Genomic DNA, 22,926 nt, shown 5'->3' on the forward strand with positions numbered 1-22,926 from the left:
ATTCTGAGCTTCTCCTCGCCTGCAGACAGCATAAGTTATCTCCAATACAGCCGCATGTATGCAGATATGCAGATTGGCGGCACTTTCAGCAGGCGACACGCCGATGACAAGAGATCTATCAGATCTCCCTAACCTTCCTGCCCTTGGAGACTTAAAAATGTGTCGAACATCATTCTCCCTTTTACTGGATGATTGTTAGATCCCGTACGATCACCAGCAGGGGATCATATGGGTTGAGAAGAATGTTGGTTTCCTTACTTCTCAAGGCGGGCTGAGCTGATATGATTCTGCGCTAGCTCCATCCGCAATTATGATCGCCGCGGCATTCAAGGGATCCCGCAAGAAAGGAGGATGGTGACATGGGCCATGAAGCTTAACTCCATCTTTGATAATGATTGATGATTGATGAGGATGGGGAGGATGCTAGGAAATAATTTTTTTTTTTTTTTCCCTCTTAGGCGAGATTTACGCCAATAATAATCCATATCGGAACTTTACCAGTTCCTTGATGTCAAAGTCTAACCGTCTCAGCCAATAGACAATAGACCAGCATTCACTCCATATCGTGATATGTGATATTTAAAAGCTACGAGAAGACAGGCTCCCATGACTTCCGTGGCTTTCAGCCCATCTACGGCGTATCTGAGGGCTAACTAAGCCTCTGCAAGGGTTAAAAATATAATAATAATGCAACATCCCCAACGCTCTTCGATCACCGAAATCCCGCAAAAAATGAATTATGTGGTGGACGCACTCAACAGCCACATGGGCGGTTCAGACATAATTTTGCCGGCAGGATAGGGGGATTGAGGCGTTTGTTCACTTTTCCCAGAGAAACGCCAACCTGATCGATGATGGCCTCATTTCCCAGCAGGAACTTCCCACAAAACTCAAAAACGAATGTATTTTACACGGGCCTACGCTGTATGTTTGTCCACGCTGGGCTTTGTTACACCAGAGACGCAGTGCATGCATGCATGGGAACCCATGTGTTGGCGAAGCTTTTGTTTCTTCACGCTATGCTAAGTAGGGAAGATTCTACGAAGATGAATAATATCGAACTTGATAACGAGTTACAGCAGAGATTGCACGATGGACATGACTTCCGGGGTATTGGTTTCTTTCAGAGCTTTTCCTGTGCTTGATTCTCAAGTTCTCTTCTTTTCATAATGTCAGGAAAATTTACTCCCACAACTGGGCGGATAATACTCTTCGAAAGAAACTTGAGTACAACTCTATCAAGGAGAAACTTTTTTTTCTTCTTCTTTTCCTTTCGGTAGCCAGTAACAAGCCGGAGAACCATGTTAGGGATTTGCTGCTGGGTGTCTTTGTTGCTTGTTATGGAGAAAATCACTGCCTGAACCTGTGTTCACTTTTCCCCACCTTCAACAACTTGCTTGGTCCGAACTAACTAATATTGTGATATTGTGATTATTATCTAACTATGCAGGTGACTGGTTTTAGAAACGGGTCCAATCTCGGCACCAGCATGATTGCGGGAACTTCCATATTTCTGATACAGGCTGGGGGGCTTTTGAGGGGTGGAATTTCTCCGATAAGTGAGACCAATGAGAAAGCTTGTTCCAGTTCCCGTATTTGACTCCCGCCTTTCTTAGCTGCGTCAGGATAGCGTGGTTTTAATCATCAGAACTTCTTTCTCGTGTTCTCTAACTAATGATTTCAATATGATAGTGCTGGTGCTGAGGGTGGGGGTGGTGATGGTGATGGTGATGGTGATGGTGATGGCGATGGTGATGGCGGTGGTCGTTGTCGTGATGAATTGTAGCAGCCAATGCATGAACATGAGGCATGACCACTTGAGCATGCAAGAGCGGATGGCTTCCGATTGAATCCCCGTTTGACATGGCAGATGCGGAGAATTGCAAACTGATAATGTATCGGCAGATATGGTGTTCACGCAAAACCTCAAATCCGTCCCCCATTTTCCAAGACAATTCTTGCCAGACTGGCGGGATTGAGATCATAGCCCGAGATCAGCATCCTGGAATCAAGCTAAGGGGAGGTAATTTTAGCTAAAATGCAGTGGCTGAAGGTCATTGCTTATTCTAAGGCTATCCTTTTGATGAGAATTCTTCAACGATGAGCGTTTTGTCGTTTATGTGTTCCTATTTGGGGTTAGATGATGCATAAGGTGATCTCCACTTGGCCATCTTCTGATTGATGAAAAGGCGCATCCTGCCACGGCGATCCCTGCGCCATCATGGCCCAGAGGCGTAAAGACGATCATCAGCAGTTAGCGCAGGCCCAAGAGCAGACGCTCTGATGTTTCAGCGTTCGTGTTTTTATTGATCACTTCCGATTTTCATGGCAAGTGTCTTTCCGAGGGCGGGTTATATTTTATTTTATTTTTTTCTTCTTGGGGGGTTGGGGGGTTACAGGGCTGCATGGGTGTTGGCTCAGGTTTTGCACCAATCGCCAAACGAATTTCTAGCACTTCATCACATCATCAAAGCAATTTGCAGCTGAGTGCTGAAAACTGAAAGCCATACTTAACTGCCTATCGAACTAACTAGCAAGCGATATGACATAACATCTTCGCCGAAGCAAGATGTTGCAGCAAGGAGATTCCCTGCTTACTTCGTCAGCCCGTAAATGTGGCACCAGTGATGACTTAGTGGCAGTCCGGCCCACAACCAACCCGAAAAAATGGGCCTTTGCGGCACCACTGGCGCATGGGACGATCATCCCACGTGTCCTGGAAGCGTGCTCCACCTGTGAAGGCTGCTCTGCGTGCCCTGTCCCGTGAAGCCTGGACAGTGGACACAGGAGGAGGTTGCACCCGCTCGCCCGTCAGCGCCGCCAGCTCGAGCCAGTCTGACTGCGGAGAGAGCTGAGAGCGGTGGTCATCGTAAGTAGTGGCTCGGCGCGGAGAATATTGGCTCTCCCCATCATCTCTTTATATCAAATAAAACATCAACCAAGTACTGAATATGTTGATATTTATATGACGCAGATAGCTAAGATCAATAGGAAATACCCAAACATAATTTCTTGTTCAATATTTGGTTGATTCACCCTTAGGATTAATAACAGCCTTCATCCTTTGAGGAAAGAAGTCTATTAAAGCCTGTATCTCCTTCCGTGTAATCGAATCCCATATCAATTGGAATTCCCTTCTCGTCTCTGCTTTGGATTGTATTTGATGTCTTATCTTTGATATGTGGAGCTTCATGATTGTTCATAGATCCTCAATAGAATTTAAATCAGGACTTTGTGCAGGCCATTTCATCTGCTCCATCTGTTAATCCTCCATCCACTCTTTTATCAGCGTAGAGGTATGATAAATCATATTGACCACCATCCTCTGCTCAAAGAGCAATTCCACTTTTTTTTTTTTTTTTTTTTTTTTTTTAATGTGAATGTAATGAAGATATTGTCTTGCAGCATTGTGAGATAGTTGATGATTTTGGACGGATAAGAAAGATGGATAGTGGGTGGATCCTCGCAGTAGACAATAGAGGAAATGATTGCGTGAGACAGCTTTAAAACTTTAGATATACAAAAGAATGCTTCTGCTTCTGAAGATGTAAAACCGTACTCATAATAACTGCAGCGTGCCCTCTCCTCAATGTTTAAGGCTTAGGACATATATTTTGGCCCATCGAATGGATGTTGGATCAGAGAGAAATCAAGGAAGAAGAGGGGTATAAAGCGGGGTTGACGGCGCTGGGCCACTAGTACGATGACTTATTGGACACTCCTGAACATGTACAGTACCTGATCCATTCCCAACAAAAAATCCAAGCCCATGGCACGACATGGCGCCATGGTTATTAACACGAGCGCTATCAAACTCTCTCAAATTTCCGAGCCGAAAGGGCTGGCCCTTTTTCAATTCAGGAATTTGTTGCCCGACCCGTCACAGAGGTGGTGACAATTGCATTGTCAACTTGTCTCATTGGATTTTTGAGATCAACCCTGCATCAACCCGTGGAAAATGGCATTTTTCAATTGATGAATATTCCTTAGCATTGTTCGGTATTTGGACCTGATTTCTGAGATGCAATGCTTTCTGGACTGGTATATTGTTGCGCAATAGATGCCGATAATAATGTTTCACACTTGCGCCTCACTGGACCATCGCAGCCAAGCTACACATCGTGGAATTAAATCCAATTTCCTCTGTTTGAATTGCGAATACATTCCCACCCCGGCTTGGCGAGGGGTTTTGAAGAGATATCCGTGCTGAGAATGAACATCCCTGGACCTGTATTCCTTCGTTTCCACTTTATGAGGTCTGCGAAATATGTTCACCAGACCGCATAACAAATCGCTAACTCGTGTAGTTGAAAAGCTGGGTGGACCCGGACTTGGCATCCAAGATTTTTAAACGATTTTGAGTGAGGGGCTCCGAAATTGCCTTTGAAATAAACCTTGCTGGAGGAGTTCCAGAAGGTCCAGGAAAACCCTCTCACGGCAGGGAGTTCATCCTTGTTGACCCAAAAGTGATCATCGATTTCACTTTGATTTATTTGTAGATGATTAGAGATTCCTGCTGGCGTCGCTGTTGCTTCAAACCTCAACTCGTCTCCCCCCCCCAAAGTGTATGTTTCTCATATGCCCAATTTGTCCAATTCTCCAAATTGAACCCCAAATCCCCAAATTCTTGGGAGAGTGGCACAAGCTCTGAAAATGGGATTTTGTTCGCACAAAGTGCGTAATTTGCGGGATCCCATGCCTGACTCTTAAGCCAAGACGGCACAATGTGGTATTGGAGAGATGTTGATAATTAGTTATTGAGAATCATTTCGTAATAACAATAGTCTGTCGGCACTGATTCACTCCTGAACAGACATATTGGTTTGTTTCCAAACCAACCACTGTATTTTAAACGAAATTAACAGGGATTGGGGGATCTGCAACTTGCATGGAGCAGGCAAAAACCAGCCATACATTCTATTTTAAGGCAAGCCGACCATCTCTGACTGTGAACGCCCGTCTCACGTGGAAGGGGTAAATCAACCGCCGAATCATGGAGAGAGTGGAGTCTAGCGGTTTTTCCCAGGTGTTCTGGATGCTGATAACCAAGACACAGAGAGTTTGTAAGAAAGCATGCTGTGGGCGCAGCAAGGGAAGACCATCCCGGAAATATCCTCCTTCGATTCAATATCATAAAATTCATAAATTAGCTTTCATATGATGTGAGCCTCCAAGCCTTCATTCCAGGATTCTTCAAAAAAAAAAAAAAAAAAAATCCCTTTGGAATCTGGATCAAGGTTTTCCGTTTTCTGGCACCCAGAAACCCATTTACCGTTCAAATCACACCCGCAATTGCACATGACTTGGCCAAAGAAGAGTGAATATATATCTTCAATTCGGCTCTGTCTTCCCCAAGCAACCTTCCTGGGGGCGCAGTTTGAGGTCTTCCTGATGATGCTGTGTGAAATGCCGGAGCATTGGCACTCGAGCAAGCTAGAAATCACGTGTTGTGGAATACAACATCGACAACCCCCATTCATACTCCACAAGCAGTATCATTGCCTCAAAATGTTCAGGTCGTCAGCAGGAAGCATGATCTATCGGGATTTGTGCCCCGTCTCCTTGCCCCGTCTACTAGCGCTTTTCATAACGGGTGCGCGTATCAATGCCAATCACCGCTTTGACCTCTCTTCCCCTCGCACTTCGGTGAAGCCGCGTCGGAGAAGAAAGTCCCGAATGCCTGGCAAGCTTTCACCCTGACCAGACTTCCAAGCGAGATGCGCCAAGCTATTAGACCCTGTCTCAGATCCGACTTTTGGTCTGCCCGTCTTATGGCTGATGCTTTAGGCCCACAGAACAAATGAAAAGTCCCCGAGAGCTTCGAAAGGAACAACCAAACCAAGGGGGAGGGCCCATGCCATGGCTTCATCCTCAAGCACCTTGGCAGGCATTGCCAACGAATCAACTAAAGAGGGCTGACTGGGCCTGCGGCAATCCATTCTCCCTTTGGTCCACGGAATTGGGGCATCAGAACAGCCATTTTTGTCATTCCACACACAGGATCTTCGCCATCAGGGTGAACCAACTTAGGATGCCTGGGCAGAATCATTTTCGCAGCTAATTCATGGGGCTTCTTATTTGAGTGTCTTGCTATGAGGAATGATTGACTTTGATCGTCCGAGCCGTCGAGCAAAGCTTGGCGTCATTGGAATTTTCTCCGAGCCTTCGACACATTCGATGGGCTATTTCGCTCGGTAGAAGGAAGAACATGTTCTAGGACCGAAGTCGTTTCTCAACTTCTTCCGATGATAATCCATTTCAAATCATCCCTGGTCAGTAGCATCAGGTTATTGCTAGCATGCCATTCGTTGATAGGTCGTTCACCATGAACTTTTTCAAGCCCTCTTTCATTCCCACTTTCAGTGGTCACTTTACTTCTCTTGTTTATAAAATCTATCATCTCTGATCTCGAACTTAAGACTTTGTCTTTGAGGGTAGATGTTTCGATTTCTTCGTATTTACGCAATATGCATGGAGGCAATCGGGCCGGGGACACCCGAATTTTTACGAACCTGGGTGAACCCTTGGGGTCTCCTGCATACGCAGCGCGTAGGTGAGGCAGAAGGACACTATCTCGACCCTTGTCCAAAGTGCATTCAATCCTCGGCCGAGCGAATGGAGCCTTTGAATCAGGTTCACACATCGTTTAAGGTGGCGATTCTTACGTCTCCCCGGCATCCAATGTTCACAAGCATGTCAAAATGAATATTTCACCGCCTCTTTTCCCACACGCAAATCTGGGAATAGATCGATATTTAGGCCAGCCTGTTGAGCAGCAGCGTGGCTTCTCAACTATCTCTCGAAGAGATCCTGTTTACGCAAGTGACCACTTCATGGATGCGAGTCACTTCTCATGGCGTGTGTACCTCCGGTGAACATGTATCAACATTTGCTGGTCTGGCACCGGCTACTTAGCCGCTACCTCCCACCTCTTCATGCATAGGTTTTGTAACGTCATGGATTTTTTTAATTTACTTTTATCTTGCTCATGTTATCCCTTCAAGACAGAAGGGATATGCCGTTACATAGCCTCTTGGTCTAGATCTATTTTCCCTATCTCGGATTGTGATATGTTACTATATTTCTCTCTTCTTTGACAAGGAAGGATATATTTTGAACAATTTCTTCCTTACGATCCCTGCTGATGTCACCGTTTCCGAAGCTGAACTACTGGAATTGCCAGGTTGGCAAGTCGATGCATGGCCTTGCTTATACTTGCGCAAGTGAGTCGATACGCTCTTCGAGATAGATCTACACCGGGCAAAAGTGGAGTTTCAGCTTCCTGGTGGCAATGTCGTTGAAAAGTTGCAAGTTCGGTTTCATTGGCTCTTCGAAAAGCGACTATTATCCTACGCCATTTGCAAGGTTCGTACATGTATTGTACATATGGGCGTTTTGGTAGTTGATCCTATGACATGTTGCTTGTGAAGTCGGGTCGATCATCACATTGAGTGGTGCGACGTGTTCCGGGGGATCAGTTGATCCCGCAGGTGTTGGATATATTTTCAGTAGAGTTGCAGGCATCTATAACCAATTGATGCTTCGAAATGTTCTGTGAAGAATATTTGATGACAGGTTGCCACATGCCACTGAAATAGTCTGGCAAGAAAAAGAAAATTCTTCTCGTCCTCAACGATACTAGCTTTCCGTTCTTGTTTTGGCGGCCACTATACATCAACCCCGTGCCACTGGCTTAGATTGCTACGACTTCTTTGGTTGGAATACCCCTCCCCGGGAATATCGAATGCTAACAACCCATCAATTTCTATTCATGAAATCCCTAAAATACCAACCGTTATCAACTTGTTTTAGGTAGCACTCCAATCCCAGTCTTCTTTCTGGGCGAAATGATAACTCATTGCCGTGGATGGTGCCTTGACTGCGTTTATTTCATCACAGTGCCCATTTTACATCTCTTTTGCTTCTTTTTGCACTAATGAGGCGACGGACAGTCTACGCCCCAGCTGCGATTGACTGTACTGATGCATTCTCTGGGTAAAACTATCCCACAACGGGCAACACCCATTTGCCTCGTACAATAGAATAAATAGCATGCTATACATTTTACTCTATCTTGGCCTGCCGCTCTGCTTTTCTCTTCACTTGGGGAAGGAAGAAATTGTCTCAGCTTTAGAGACTAAAATTTGCAATATCAAGGATTACGTTTAGTATGACGGTGCACTACATACACCTTATACAAATATATGTCTGTCGCTCATTACTATTATCCGTCCTTTTTATTTCCCCAAATAGTTCTAGGGGTAAGGGGTAATTAATCTTAGAACAAAAGTAGAAGCAATTAAGGTACGTGAACGTAGCAGGCGAGCGGCGTAGGTGGGCAACGAATAGAGTAAAAAGAGCAACCTTTGCCCCAGCTGATATTCAAGTCTCCCGTTTTTAGAAGCCCTTTTCCTACATATATTGGCTTAGGGCCTCCCACATCCTCGACTTGGAATCGACTGGTATAGCCCAGCTCGGAATGGGATATATTCAATAAACATATATTTCAACAAAGTATTTAAGGAGGCTGGTAATAGGACTTCTAACCCTAATGTGCTGGTTTTATTCTGTTGGCCCGAAAGATTTTGGGGGCCGTGCATGGTTCAGATATTCATTCTCCTTTAAAACTCTGTCAATATAGCTAAAGAATAGCTTGTGTATCTGGACAATGAGACAATATTGGGAACATCGCTGTCGATTGTGTGATATCATGGAGGATGGTGGCTTAATAGTGCTCAAAAGGCAATGAAGCCGAGCAAACATATTGTTAGAATTCATTGGAAAAGTATAAAGATAAATCCAGCAACGATAACAAGTTGGGTTGGTGTCAGGAAAGGGAACAACACACCGTTATAGATACCCTGCTGAATCGGCATAGGTGGATCACCAAAACGCTTTCTGGTAGATGCAAATGGCCTGTGAAATAATACATATCAGAGCAATACACAACTGTAGTGAGGCTGCATACTTGAGTAATTGATGTGTTTGAACTCGCCCACACAAAGACGGCACGGATAAATCCGTAACCCATCCATGAGACGGGAAACCGTAAATGAGATGCGCAAAAAGAGCAGCCAGCCAGCCAAATACCCCGAGAAAATTTTCGTCTTTGTGAATTGGGAGATGTTGAGATATGTACAACATGGTGATTTCGATTATCCGCACATCTTCCGTCGAGGAAAAGATATTAACATTTCTGGGCTGTCGCCATTCACCAGACTTCATCTAGACATTTGGCAGCGGGGAGAGCACCAAAGAATTCTACTCCGTAACCGGTCTGAGTCGAGCATGTACGTATTTCTATGTGTGGTAAACTAAGGCATATTCCGTCATTATCTACATTCCAGTACAGAATATGAGAATACAAATGGAGAGTATTCCAACGGCCATCTGCCAGCGCCTGAAGGAAAGTCGACATTACCATAAAGCACCGAGAGTAGTTGTCCGCAGGCTTGCGGACACGCGAAAGGTAGGCCAACTGTTTCTGAAAATAGGAGAGCCTTTCAGCTTGTAGTAAATAACGTCAATAATGGTGCGTGATAGCTGTACTGTTGCAACCGCAAACACCAGAATTTGTAACCGGAGAAGCCTATCACGAAGGCATCTGATGCCGATATTTTCCACTCGCTATGGTGCCCACGAACTCACCTTGATTCCAGAAGAAGGGGGGTCAGGATTAGGAGCCGTTCCATGCAATGTATGGCCTGTAGCCGAGTGCGGAAATTTCGTACTTTGCCAACAGATTCGAGATGTCCTGTTTAGTAAGACAACTGATTTCTATGGGCGCGTTTTGGGATATACCTTGGAAGACGTCGAATCCAACACCAGAGATTTCATTGGAAAACTCAGAAACTGACGCACCGGCACAGTTGGTATCTGCTATTGCGGCTCGTATAGTATGATTTGTCGAGTTTGGAGTCTCTTCATTGTAAAGCGTCCCGGTCAGTCAGGAAAAATTAAATAGAAAATGACCGCAGTATTCACTTGACCAGGGCACCAGTAAAGCATGTATATGATGGAGGATAGAAAATGGCACGAAGAGGGAAGCTGAATGAGTATAAAAGTGTCCAAGGAGGAGTGGTATCTGTGTAATGTATCTCTAGGAATGTAAGCGAAAAGTTGCCAAAAGAACGGAGAGCACCTGAATGCTGGTTTGGGCAAGCAACGGGACGTCCAACGGTAATGCTGTTGGTTATCGAGGCAGAAATTGCACGTACTCATCAGATTCCCATTCTCAATGAATCTGCTACCTTGCAAGTTAAAACGCTACCGCATTGTCCATATTTGTATGGTGAGCGTCGAAACGAGATGCAGCTATTTGAGAATTCGCCAGACAATCCCCGAAGACTTTTGTATACAAGAAAGGTATGCGCTTCCCGTAGTGGGAGACAGGATTCCTCTTATTTCTCTCGGCTGTCCGGCCGCGGGGTGTTCGGGATACCGCACTGGTGTTCCCAAATTAGAAGAAAGAAAGAAAGAAAGAAAGAAAACGCGCATGTATTTACATATATGCAGAAGCGTCATCACCTAAGGGTAAAATAGAAATGAGGAAAGTGGACGGAATCCCAACGAGGTAGCAAGTCACACGAAGTTCTGCTACAGATTCTAGAGATTGAAGACAGAACTCTGGCTTCATCACACATGGTGTCGACGAGCGCCTATAGATAGGTCGTATTTTTTTTGCTGAGGCCTTACCTGACCAGTAAGGGGTTTGGCGTGGTGCAAATAAGCAGGTATCCACAAGTAAAAGGACAGAATGGGGAAAAAAGCGCCATATTAATCCTCAGATCGCAGACTAAAGCTGCACTGCAAACTCGAAGAGAGTGAATTAGTGGAGTGTAGAAACGAAGTGCGTGAGATAGGTTGAGGTAGATTCGGTAAGATGAAGATGCGGCCGTTGGTTGTTGTCGTGTTTGTGGTTGTGGTTGCGGTTGTGGTCGGGAAAGGGAATTTTGAGGCTCAATTGAGATCACCTGTACAACTTGTGGAGTTAGCACAACACAACACAAGGAAAAGCCGTCAATAAACAAGACGTACGCCAATAGCAGGACCGCTAATTTGGCTCCATCCATGTTCATCAAAAGTATTGCTGAATCTATAACGAATCATCCTGTGCTCGATCCCAAAATACTCATCAGTGTACCATCGGCACCAAAGCTTAGGGTTATTTGGACCAAGGATCAATAGGTTATGGAAGATAGCAGTAAGCAATGGCACTTCCACAGCCTCTGGAATATTGCTGAGAATATGAAAGGACTTAGCAGGTGGATGCGCAAAACACAGTATCTCGTCGGGGAAGAGAAGGTTATGATAGACCTTTTCTCACCCAAACAGCGACCAAGAGTTCATATTCTCAACCCTTGAAGGAGATGACCAAAGAAAAACGTTTTCGATTATTTGAAGCAGGAAAATTTTCTAACGTTGAATCATGCTGCTGTGTGATTTACCAACCGAAATAAAACTTTACATAGCGCAATACCTATCTTCACAAAGAAGCATCAGCCGATTTTCTCGGGCAAAGAGTCGCTTTTATAGCAATCTCAATCCCTACCTCCATCGATTCAATGTTCGACATGGTCAGGGCTCAGCCTTGCGGTGGGCAGTTCGGCATTCGATGTCGAAGTTGTGAGAAAGTCGCTTGACGTCGGTGCCAATCTAGGGCGTGGGGATGTGCCCATTTTAATGTATTCAAAGAAACTTTGTGCTCCCGATATAAGGTCAAAAGGCGGTCAACCACGCTCTTTCAACCCGATGAGTATTGGATGGAATATGTCTTGCGGGTGCACACTCCGTTCCGCGAGGAAAACGATTCTCTGCTCTTGCTCCTACTCGAACAAGGTGCTGGCATCGACAGTACCTTCGCCACTGGCGCAACCCCGTTGTGGGTTGCAGTGAACCAGCCAAATACACACCTTTCTCAACGCTGGATAGCCAATGGGGCTGACGTCTATTTTGCTAATGATGCCGGCAACACAATTCTGCATGTAGCCGCGACTGGTTACAACGAGGAGGTTATCCGCTCTCTTCTTGTCAAGGGAACAAATGTTCACTTGAAGCATGTCGTAGGGTGTATGTACCCTTTTTCATGGAGCTGCCAGAGGAAGATTGGTTAACCAGCTCTGAGGCTACACGTCGGCTGACCCCGCCGGTTACTCAGCCAACGTGTAACCTGACCAGAGGGTCTCGACGAATATCAAAGCCAGCAACTGTGGGCCAGTACCGAATCCACAACATTACAGAATTCAGGGCCTAAGGTTCTTACAAGTCTTACAAAAGTGCGGTGCAGATGAAGGACTTGAAGACCCATGTGACGTTGGAGTTCGGCATGAAGTAGTTGGAATTTTGATTCAAAAAGGAACAGGCATCGAAGCCGAATCAATCAATGGGGCTACTCCATTGTTGTTTGGAGCCTTATATCATGCCGAGGCGAGAGTACTTCAGACACTCGAACTGATATCGTTGAATCCATGGAGTAACATTCCTCGAGATAGCCAAAGCTCGTCAGGACTTGATGGGTTAGGGTTAGGGATCTGGATCCAGATGCCCAATTAGCAGCACCGAGAAGCGATGGATAAATGTATGTCATTTGCAACACACTTATTTGCAAGGCTCGACGCCATTCTCATTTTGTAAGGTGTTCTGGGAATTCTTCACTTCTAATCATGCCAGTTATACCTAAGCAAGTTAGACGCGTTTCGGGACAATTCATTATTGATTTTGATCATTACTGTTGTGCAGTCCATATCTGCGCATATTACGGAATACGCTGAGGCGATAAAGCTTCAATATACACATCTGGTGACTAGCCTTGCACACGCCAGAGACAGCTCCAGTTTAGGTCGCATTGTCGTCCGTTGTCCAGGTTTTATCCCAAAGTACGAAAGTGGTTACCCGTTGCCTCCCAGTTCGAGTGATTGGAAGAGGAGTGGGAATGGTTAACATCATCCATCTCAGTCGAACAATCAAGCAAAATTGGAAAGGGGTTTTGAGCTGCGTCTCTGTGTACTTCGAATCCGAGTCGGTGATAGACCAGTTCTGTTTAATCACTGGCAAGGGATATAGACACCTACCGGAAAGGAATACTGACAATCATTTTTAGGCAAAGAAAGAAGTAATGGGCGGATATGTAGATGGAATGGAAGCAGGTCTGCGAATGTGCTGGACATTTCGCTTCCACAAATGCTAGCTCTCGATAAATAAGCCTTGAGATGTGATCAATATCGCAGCAGCTGGGGATCCTCGTTTTAGGGGCTGAAGGAACATATAAGATCGGTTTTGCGAGGCCCGATGGGCAACAGATTGCAACCTGACAGAGGTGACGGCACCCGAATCCCGTGGAGATCCATAGCCTCAACGTCTTCATTGCTGTGAATCGCTGGAATTATCCACGGCGACTCAACAAAGTGGTAGCGTCGGTGGCTCGCCTGTTCTAGTTTAGCTCTTCAGGGGCTGAAATCAGTCCACGTGCCCAGCGCCTGGAGACCAACGTTGAGCTAACTGATCCTGACACCACTTTGTTCAGCCCTACCTATTGTCTCTTCCTATTCTCGTATCTAGCACATAGTCATATGCCGCTTGATGCACTGGATGCATCTGCGCAATTCAGGCACACCATACCCATGTCCCTCAACAGAATTATGAGGCAGGCTCCCGAGAAGCAATTCAAATGTGCTGTTTGTGACCGCTTGTTTACTCGTGTTGACCACCTGAAACGTCACCAGCTCCGCCGTACGTGCTCTACGCCTCTCCCTATTCTCCCCCCTTCTCTTTCAATTGCGTTTTTATGCTGTGACTCCGGTGGGCTATGCTCAGATGTAACATAGATACTGGAATAAGGCCGTATTCCTGTATATTTTGCGGCACTGCGTTCGCTCGTTGGTGAGATCCATCGTATGCCAATGCTTTCTGCAGTTTCTGATTTTATCTAAAGCGATAACTTGCGTGATCATTATAATGATTGTCCCCAGCGTGGGGATCGACATATTCCGGAGACTAGCCAAAGAGGCAGGAGACGTCATGCTTGTGAATCTGAAAGTTCCCTCTTTCCCCCCCTCACGATCTCCCAGATTTAGTAACGTTTTCACTTGCAGTGCACTTCTATGAAGTTACGTTGTGATGGAGCTTGTCCCTGTAGCTCATGCTTGAAGAGGAACATTCCATGTACTCGTCAAATGTCGAAGCCGTGTGACGATAGTGAGACCAGAACTGGTATATCATGTCCCTAATTCTTGTGTGATTAACTTGTGAATGGTTATATGCGCTAATTCCCAATATTATATGATAATATTCTTAACTGACAACAGACTCAACGAAATCTGACGACTTTGATCAGACTTATGAGCGAGGCTCAGTTAAGTTTTTACTCAATGGAGGCACTGATAGCTTTATAAAAGGCTTCCATCTCCCCTCCCGCCATGACAAAGCCCAACCTCTTTCCTGGGCTGGGAGTGGCCATAGCCATAATGTGGGAAACGTGAACCAAGCCATGAGTACGCGGAATGCTGCCAATTTGCCAAATAGCGATCATACCAGTCATCCTGAGTCGGGTATCGAGAGCCAGCCTGTGGATGTCGCATTTTACAATGACGGTTTTCTTCAGTTTTTTAACCAATGCAACAACAGTACTCGATTTCATCCGGACGAAACCTCCACTTCATTCACTCAACCACCCGCGACTTCCATTCAGGATTTTACCCTAACATCTTCAACCGACCCATATTTTGAGCCAGAAAGTCATTACTCGACGAACTTGATACAGTCGATCCTGTCAAAATCATGGGAGTTGGGATTTGATGATATGACGTCAATGGGGATTGCGCAAGAGCTACGATCCTTGTTAATGACCCAAAGAATCCAAAAATTTATCGCCCTCTACTTTGATCACTGGCAATGTAACTGTCCAATGATACATCAGCCGACATTCAATCCCGAAACAACAGCATCTCCGCTTCTTGCTGCCATGGTCCTTATGGGAGCTACGTACTCAGAGAATGCGACCGAAAAACTTACTGCGAAAAAGATGTTCGATCTAATAGAGGCTTACGTTTTCTCCACCGACGTATATTCCCAAGACTTTGATATTGCTCAATCATATAAGACCACCCAATGTCAAGTCGATGTAAAGACGGACTGGAGGAGCTTTGAAAATTTCCAAGCGGGATATTTGATGTTTTTGGTACAATACTGGGGAGGAACTAGGACTGCGATGAATCGAATGGTAGAGGTTAGGTTGGGGGAAATAGTTAAGGTTAGTCCTGCCCGATGAATATGTTGAAAGTCATTTACAGTAATCAGCCATCTGACCCGTAGGATAGGTTGCACGTCAAATGCGATTGACAAAATGTAGACATGGCCTCGAAGAGCAAATGGATGAGTGCCTTTGGCTCCAGAAAGAGTGTCGGATAAGGTCAGTTGCCGTTGTAGCACTTCTACAATGTTGCTTGCTGTTCTCTAGCTGACATTATCGAGAACGATGGCGCTGTTATCAATGATCGACTGCGCAATGCCATTCTATCAGAACTTTCCTTCGAGATTGACGAACTGTGAACTTCAATGCGACTTACCTTGTCAAAAATCTCTATTTGTGGCTAGACATCCATTCCTGGAGCCAAACTTCCAACTCAGCCGCGAGATGACCGTGTACCAGGCTTTTCAAAATCTGTTCGTGGAAAGTGGGCCTGTCCGGCCCTTTTTCGTTGACCACTGCACAAACAAATTACACTTAGGGATAATGGACATGTTCCAACTCATCCACCGTAAGTTTATCACAGCATGCGTATGTCAATTCCTCAGGGGAACCAAAGCTAATATTCGCAGTAATATTCGCTCACATCCATCTGGTTATAAACCTGTCGATGCCGCGATTTGGAAACGGAAACGCAAATCAACAAGAGTTGACCACTGTTAGTGGCATAAAGGTCGCTCTTGAACACTGGCGGTCGTTGTGGATCTCCCTTCGCACAGAGCTTCATGGCGATGAGTGGGAAGGGGTGGGGTTCTTTAGAGGAGCCTACAATTTCTGGCTCGTATCTCAGTTGCTCATTAGCAAGAGTGCTAGTGTGGATATTCTGATGAAAATGGATATCAATTGCGAGGACAAGCTGAGCCAACTGAAGGCTCTAATAGCGGACGACTTTGATTAGTTTGTTTTCCTTCCCTTTATGACATGTTCAGTGCCATCTACATGGCGTCTTTCTCTATTAATCTGCAAAATGTATTCCGATGCGACCAATTTGTTGTTTTTAGCGAGTTGCATTTGGTTTCTGTATTGCAGTACGGATCTGGGTGTTGAAGTGCAGGTTGTATATTGTATTTCCTGTGTAAATGTTCTTCTCTATCTCTACCCTGTAACTTTTCATTTTATTTTAATTTATTTTTTCGCTTATTATTATTCTCATTATCATGTTCTTCGCTCCGTTCCGCGTCCCCGATATTAATGATTAACGCAGTCTTGTGCTCGACGACGTGCTGTCCGTATGCTATGGAGAAACAACGGTGAGGTTAAATTAAGCTCAGGGCTCACTGGACTAAGGATTGATTTGTCAACCCTTTTCTAGATTGGTGCGAGGAAAGTCAGCTTCCCGGATAATAATATATCCGACAGGATAGCTGACTAATCTCGCCATCGGCTGAGAGCCGCATCGACATGCAAAAAATTACTCGATAGCACGAAGGAACCAGCAGCCATTCAGCTTATCTTCTTGAATATATCTGCTCAAAGCTATTTCCTTGGTACGTTCCCCTACTTCCCTGTCGACTCATACGCAAAGCAACTACGTTGCGACCCTGCGTACGTTATATGTTTGTTCCCACAAATCGGTCATCCCCAATCTTGTGCGCACTTCGCTCAGTTGTACGGACGGGCTAATTAATTTCGCCGAATTTTCGCGCCTTATTTTGCTTGACAACAGACAGCTTGAACGGATTTACCCTTCCTTTCGTCATCGTTCGTTCCTGTGGATCCTTGAATTCTCTTTTCTCTCCACTACATTCAATTGCCCATCATGGATCAGGCAAAATTGGCTAAACTCCAGCAGAGTGTGCGGATTGGTAAGTGTTGCAAACACCAATCCCCCGTCTCTTTTAATGATTTTTCCGGGCAATACTATCTCCCATTTTCTTAATAGGTTGGATGATAGCTAACAGTTGCGGTGTTATTTAGGGTAAGTATCCGAATATATTATTACACGATCTTGTCATTGTCAAGCAGTAGGAGTACAGTGACTGTTTGATTATTATTTGTAGAAATGGAGAAACGCCGGTTCGAATTGAATTGATATTGTGGCGGTGGCTAATGATTTCATGTTTCTGTTTTCTGTAGAGGCAAAGGTACCCCACGACGCAAGACGAAGAAGGTTCACAAATCATCAGGAACCGATGACAAGAAGCTGCAAACGTCGCTGAAGAAGCTGAATGTGCAGCCCATTCAGGCCATTGAGGAGGTCAACATGTTCAAGGAAGACGGAAATGTCATCCACTTTGCTGCCCCCAAAGGTGCGTTGGAACCATCCGTTATATTGATGTCGTCGACATTAGAATTTACAATTCTGACGCTGCTCCTCTCTTTTCTGATATTCAAAACACAGTCCACGCCTCCGTGCCCAGCAACACCTTCGCCATCTATGGCAATGGCGAAGACAAAGAGCTCACCGAGCTTGTACCTGGAATCCTCAACCAGCTGGGACCTGACTCTTTGGCTTCTCTCCGTAAATTGGCAGAGAGCTATCAGAGCATGCAGAAGAGGGAAGGTGGAGAAGATGCCAAGAAGGATGATGATGACGATGATGACGAGATTCCAGATCTAGTTGAAGGAGAGAACTTCGAGAGCAAGGTTGAATGATCAAGGGAATGGACTTAATAAATCAAAGAACAAAAAAAGACAACCTATCATAAATACCACTTCAGGGAATCCATTTTAGCAAATTTCAGCAAACTATGCTTTCCTTCCTTTTGTTTTCTATTTTCATTCCCTTGTTCTATTTCCCAGCTGTGGTCAGAAAGACCCAGCAAGGGAAAACGGAAAAATTGAAGTTACTTCATATTATCAAGACTATGAGCCGAAATCAAAGCAGCGGAATGCAAAATTCATGAAATATGCACATTAGTAACTGGTGAGTTTGGTTATCATTGGGTTGTTTTCTTTTCTTTCTTTTAACTCCTATTGCCTTGATTCTTCAACTTGACAGGTCCTCTATTCTCTGGGCCCACGCGTATCCATAATCACTTGCTATATACATACAGCATCCAACGCAGAGTAGTGTGTGCTGTCCGTTCTGGTCCGTATCTCGCATGGTACAACCATCCCATCGATTTTTAAGCCGTGACGTCAGTTCCAGCTTTTACCCCCACCACTTCATTTTCGCCCCAGCGTGCAAATTCCGATCACCTTTTTTTTTTTTTTTTTTTTTTTTTTTTAGTTTCTTCTTAAATTAAAACATTGTAAAGCCTTAGTTCGGCTGGTTTCTGACGAATTTTGCATTCCCCCATTTTATCCTGATTTTCTATCTGCATGCTTATTGTAAGTGTGGAAAGGGAAAATGGTTGCGAAAAGGGGAGGGAGAGAGTGTGGCTTAGGATGACAAGAGTTTAGCTGCATTGGCATCTTGGTCTGAAAAACATTTTGGTTTATGGATGTATATAGGAGTTGGAACTCCATGAATACCATTCACAGGTTTAATGTTGCTTTATATACCGTTTCTAATGGTCCTTCGGATTGTTGCATCGATTTCCTGCCCGGCTCCTTTCTGGCCCTTTCTTGCCTAAATGAAGCACCTTGGTTGGAGCTGCAATTGGCAAAGAACAGGAGAAGAGTTAGGTGAAATTCTTGGGGGAATCTGAATTTGGGCACCCAACTCGAGGTACTTTGTTCTCTCTATGAATATAAGTCTAAATTACACCTTGAAATGGTTTGGTTTTAAGGCGGGTCTATGGTGTACGGGAAAGGGGAATAAAATGAACAAGCAAATATAACGCATTACGTCGTGGCAACATTGCATCCGGTGGAGCATGTTTAAAGAAAATGTAACATCTGCTCTTCACCCTTGAAAAGGGCGAGGAAGCTAGAAAGTGAAAACATGTCAGATGATGGAATAGAGCATCTGCGGATCTTGAACGCCATTTGATGGTTCCTGTGACAAATACACAAAACTGATGATCTTTCCAACCTCAGTGGAATTAAGTATATGATATTAGGACATACCCTATTGGACGGGTAAGGGGGAATATAGGATAGAGTAGATAAATGGCTCCCTTGACGAGACGATGGCAAAGGGAATGATGTAAATAACGAATATCCAAGTCTTATTTATCCCGGCATTTCATATGGTGAGGTCAATCGTCAATAAGGCTCACGTATGAAGTGTGTTCGTCGTTCTAGAGTGAATAAATACAATGCATTGCAGGCGTAATGGTAAGTTTATAATCCATAGTGCGAGTGATCAACAAAATTTCCACGAACCTTGCTGAGCCACACCACTTAATTCGCAGACGATAGATTTCAACGTTATCACTTGGAAATAGACGTAATTGCCAACGAAGGCAGAGGCGGGGCAAATTTTAGTCGGATATTGTCATTGTGACAGAGATGAAATAAACGCGTAATTAATGGCAATTTCTAAATGTATGAAGCTATTGACTGAGATGGCATTTCTGGAGGATCAGGACTCATCCTTGAGACCGCACAAGTCGGTTCCAAGAAGCTTATCGACCATGTACCAGAAGCGCCAGTAAGCATTTGACTTGTCATAATCGAGCGATCCGTCCTCGCGAAGGACAGGTCCATCACCGACGATGTCCCCAGTAAACCAGCTCAATATTGGGATAGACCGAAGGATTCGTTCAACAACAGATGGTTGGGGAGGAAGTGCTTCAGAAATTGGTCGCAAAACAGCACGACGGACTGTGGGAATGTGGGTCATAAAGTCAGATTCCGGTTTTTGATGAGGTTCAGGTTGGGATTGGAGCTGAGGTAATGTTTGTCGTTGGCGCAGGGTGCTGGTTGATCCTTGATCCGTGGCTGTGGCAGAGCTGGCGGTTACGGTTGGTGTTTGAGAAGTAGCAGAGTCATCTATAGTTCCATCCGTCGATATTGTATTTGCAGTGAAAGAGCGAGGGAGAGTCGATCGGTCAAGATCATAGCGTTGTTGAACGAATATGCTGGATTGAGAGGAAGCTAAAGTATGTGACTTCAATCGCGGCCGAACTGACTCGACAGACTCTTTAGGAATCGGAGCATCATTTTGTGGGCCCTGACCATGGTATAGTTCACAAAACACCATGAAGCCATCTATTTCTTGCGGGGAGAAGAAGCAGGCACGATCAGCAGCGACAGCGGAGTCAAATGTGACTTTTATCCAGTGATATCCTCCAGCATATCGTTTCGCTTTCTTGTTGGCATCGGCAGATAAATTTGGGTGGATAACAACGTCACGACCGCTCAACAGCTGTGGATATTTTTGTGCCAAATCGGGATCGTTTCTGGAATAATCCTCGCATATCATGCCTTGTGATATTCGCTCGAACTTGTCAATGACTTTCCATTCAGATTCTTTGTTCTTGTAGCCATAAAGGATGCACTCCGTAGCAACTTTTTCAACTGGCTTTCGAGGTGAATCACTAGAATGATTGGCTATAGACGGGGGTGGGTGCTTTAATTGGCTCTGTTCTTGCTCTTGTTGCTGCGCGAAAAGCTTGCTGAATTCCGCTACGTTTGGGTTTTCTTTTCTGGCGGGAGTTCCCGTTCGAGTTCCAGATCGAGTAGAGTTATAACGCGCATTCCTTCTTTTCCCAAAAGGGCCGCTCTCTTCTGGGGGCCGTCGTGGATTTCGTGATTCACTATCATGCAATTTAGCTTTGTTAGCTGTTCCAAATGAGGGAGTAAACAATGACAATGACTGCGCAAAAGACCGAGAGAATGTGGCTGAAATGAAAGAAATATATATACATAACATAGCACGGATAGAGCATAAAAATGACGGAATTGAGAGAATAACGTACTCTTTGTAAACATAACCCCATGGCAGGACATTTCCTTTCTCATCTCTTGCGCGTTCCTCCAGAGGAACAGCGTGATACTCCATAGAAGCAGAAATATTTCAGACGTAGGCGGGAAAACAGGAGTGACAGTATTTTGGCGATTAACAGGCCGTAGAGCTGAGCGCGATCAGGGTGGTATTTGTGCAAAAGTTGGGCGTATGAAGCTCAACTAAAAGCAAAATAAATATCACGTGTCTAATTAGTCACGTGGATTTCAATATATGAAAAGGCTACGGCGACGGCGACGGCGACGGCGACGACGACAACAACAACAAAAACGAAGTGCTCTGGAAATATAACTAACATGCAGTTTGGGTCGTGGATACACCTCCATGCGAACCGGGGCAGTTCCCGGATTGCTTGCTCTAAAATTTCGGCCTTATCTGACCCTGCAGGCAATTTCTTTAGCTCTGCCATAAGCTGCCATTCCCGTGTCGATGATACATCATAGCACCAGCCTGCCCGCTTCATAATGTTTTCCAGGGCGCATTTGTCGTACGACATCCTTTCCAATTGCCATATCTTGATAGCCCGGAGGAACAAGTCCTCGTTACCATCTAGGATTGATTCGGTAATGGACTGCAGGAATTTTCCTTCCTGCCCTGTGGGCATCGTGTACGGAGCGGGCGCCGTACGTGGACATTGTTCACGAATATCCTGTAGAGCCCAGTTCCACTCCCAATATTCTCCCCTGAGTACTTCCTTGGATTTTCCATCACGTCCGAGGTACGCTTGCGGGTGTCTACCCTGACTGAAATACATACCCACTAGTATCTCCCACTGTTGTGGATGGTCTCGTGAGAGGTCGAGAAGGAAGTCAACAGCCTCAACCTCCTGTTCATTCGTCCTCACTACAGAAGGCGGGATTATAGTCCTATGGGGGAGCCAAGTTGGGTGATACCGGGATTCGATTTCGAGAGATGGCTTCGGAGGTGAGTTGTTCAGCGGATATTTTCCCGAAGCTTCTGACCACTCCCAGTCCATTTTCTCCTCCGCAAATTTTTCCACCCATTCGCAGTCCGCCATCTCAACGTCTTCGAGTAAGTGAAACGACTCTGGGTTCTGCATAGGATGCCTATCTTGCACCTTTTGTTCAGAGTCAACTATGAAAATAGGCCTCGTTTCACCCTCTCTAGGCGTTTGGGCGGTGAACTCTTCTTCTTGGGAAATGGAGTCATCGTCAGTACCGTCAGTACTGTTAGAGCCAGATGCGGGTTTTCCGTTGCTTTTTGAAGATCTCCAATGGGTGGCCATTTCTTCGTCGGTGCAGGAATCACCAGCGGACATAACAAAAGTGGACAGCTCGCGAATGTCAGACATCCAACAAGATGGTATTTGCGCAGCTGGACGGCCGACATCCTTTGCCGATTGGAGAGAAGTCGCTGGCGTTGGAGTCTGTGTCTTTGCCTCCGCTGATGAGATCTTTCCCTCCCCAGAGGCTGGACATATGTATGATTAGAACTAATCATTCCGAAGTGTCTCTGATGTATTTCTTTCATGGCTTCTCCCCCATAACCGACTTACTCCTGTCGTCTTTCTCTTGCCAGCCAGTTCCATTCCATCGCCAGTTACACCAGGTCGGCGGTTTCAGCAAGGGGTAGATAGCGAGCATTGCTCTCTTGTATAGGGTGTCAATATCCATTTGATGCCCGCGGAATGGTATGATATTATAGGTTTGGTGTTTGTGTGTTCAATATAACCAAGATGTACGAGGTGGAAGTTGTAAAGAAGTGGAAGAATTCGAGTGCAAGAAATAACCATTGAGGTCCAAAAGAAGTCAACGAGGGAAAATATGAGGAGGAGGAAAGTGAAAAAGACGAGGGAGGAAGAGGGAGGGGGAGGAGTAGGAAGCTGTAACGACAGCGTGCAAGTGTGTGGGATCCCAAGGGTACC

General features: G+C 45.2%; 7 protein-coding genes across 7 annotated transcripts; 3 read left to right on the forward strand and 4 right to left on the reverse strand.

The window, feature by feature from the left end:
• Positions 1-5,905: 5,905 nt before the first annotated feature.
• On the reverse strand, positions 5,906-6,643 carry HCBG_02915 (uncharacterized protein; the record flags this gene model as incomplete). Its single annotated transcript, XM_045429964.1, has 2 exons — positions 5,906-6,135; positions 6,238-6,643. 2 exons carry the CDS (start codon positions 6,641-6,643, stop codon positions 5,906-5,908), a joined length of 636 nt encoding a protein of 211 aa, XP_045289859.1.
• Positions 6,644-8,611: 1,968 nt separating this feature from the next.
• Positions 8,612-9,837, reverse strand: HCBG_02916 (uncharacterized protein; the record flags this gene model as incomplete). Its single annotated transcript, XM_045429965.1, has 4 exons — positions 8,612-8,619; positions 8,849-8,916; positions 9,216-9,484; positions 9,802-9,837. 4 exons carry the CDS (start codon positions 9,835-9,837, stop codon positions 8,612-8,614), a joined length of 381 nt encoding a protein of 126 aa, XP_045289860.1.
• Positions 9,838-11,762: 1,925 nt separating this feature from the next.
• HCBG_02917 (uncharacterized protein) lies at positions 11,763-12,168 on the forward strand (the record flags this gene model as incomplete). The annotated part of the gene is made up of 2 exons (XM_045429966.1): positions 11,763-12,069; positions 12,158-12,168. 2 exons carry the CDS (start codon positions 11,763-11,765, stop codon positions 12,166-12,168), a joined length of 318 nt encoding a protein of 105 aa, XP_045289861.1.
• Positions 12,169-14,171: 2,003 nt separating this feature from the next.
• HCBG_02918 (uncharacterized protein) lies at positions 14,172-16,142 on the forward strand (the record flags this gene model as incomplete). Its single annotated transcript, XM_045429967.1, has 5 exons — positions 14,172-14,208; positions 14,304-15,247; positions 15,315-15,406; positions 15,469-15,755; positions 15,793-16,142. The coding sequence occupies 5 exons, from the start codon at positions 14,172-14,174 to the stop codon at positions 16,140-16,142; spliced, it is 1,710 nt and encodes a 569-aa protein (XP_045289862.1).
• Positions 16,143-17,003: 861 nt separating this feature from the next.
• HCBG_02919 (nascent polypeptide-associated complex subunit beta) lies at positions 17,004-17,839 on the forward strand (the record flags this gene model as incomplete). The annotated part of the gene is made up of 3 exons (XM_045429968.1): positions 17,004-17,049; positions 17,323-17,493; positions 17,586-17,839. The coding sequence occupies 3 exons, from the start codon at positions 17,004-17,006 to the stop codon at positions 17,837-17,839; spliced, it is 471 nt and encodes a 156-aa protein (XP_045289863.1).
• Positions 17,840-19,655: 1,816 nt separating this feature from the next.
• HCBG_02920 (uncharacterized protein) lies at positions 19,656-21,077 on the reverse strand (the record flags this gene model as incomplete). The annotated part of the gene is made up of 2 exons (XM_045429969.1): positions 19,656-20,832; positions 20,995-21,077. 2 exons carry the CDS (start codon positions 21,075-21,077, stop codon positions 19,656-19,658), a joined length of 1,260 nt encoding a protein of 419 aa, XP_045289864.1.
• A 151-nt stretch (positions 21,078-21,228) lies between these two features.
• HCBG_02921 (uncharacterized protein) lies at positions 21,229-22,645 on the reverse strand (the record flags this gene model as incomplete). The annotated part of the gene is made up of 2 exons (XM_045429970.1): positions 21,229-22,472; positions 22,558-22,645. The coding sequence occupies 2 exons, from the start codon at positions 22,643-22,645 to the stop codon at positions 21,229-21,231; spliced, it is 1,332 nt and encodes a 443-aa protein (XP_045289865.1).
• Positions 22,646-22,926: the final 281 nt, after the last annotated feature.

The sequence above is a fragment of the Histoplasma capsulatum genome (genome assembly GCF_000150115.1).
Source record: "Histoplasma capsulatum G186AR genomic scaffold supercont2.3, whole genome shotgun sequence".
NCBI lineage: Eukaryota > Fungi > Ascomycota > Eurotiomycetes > Onygenales > Ajellomycetaceae > Histoplasma > Histoplasma capsulatum.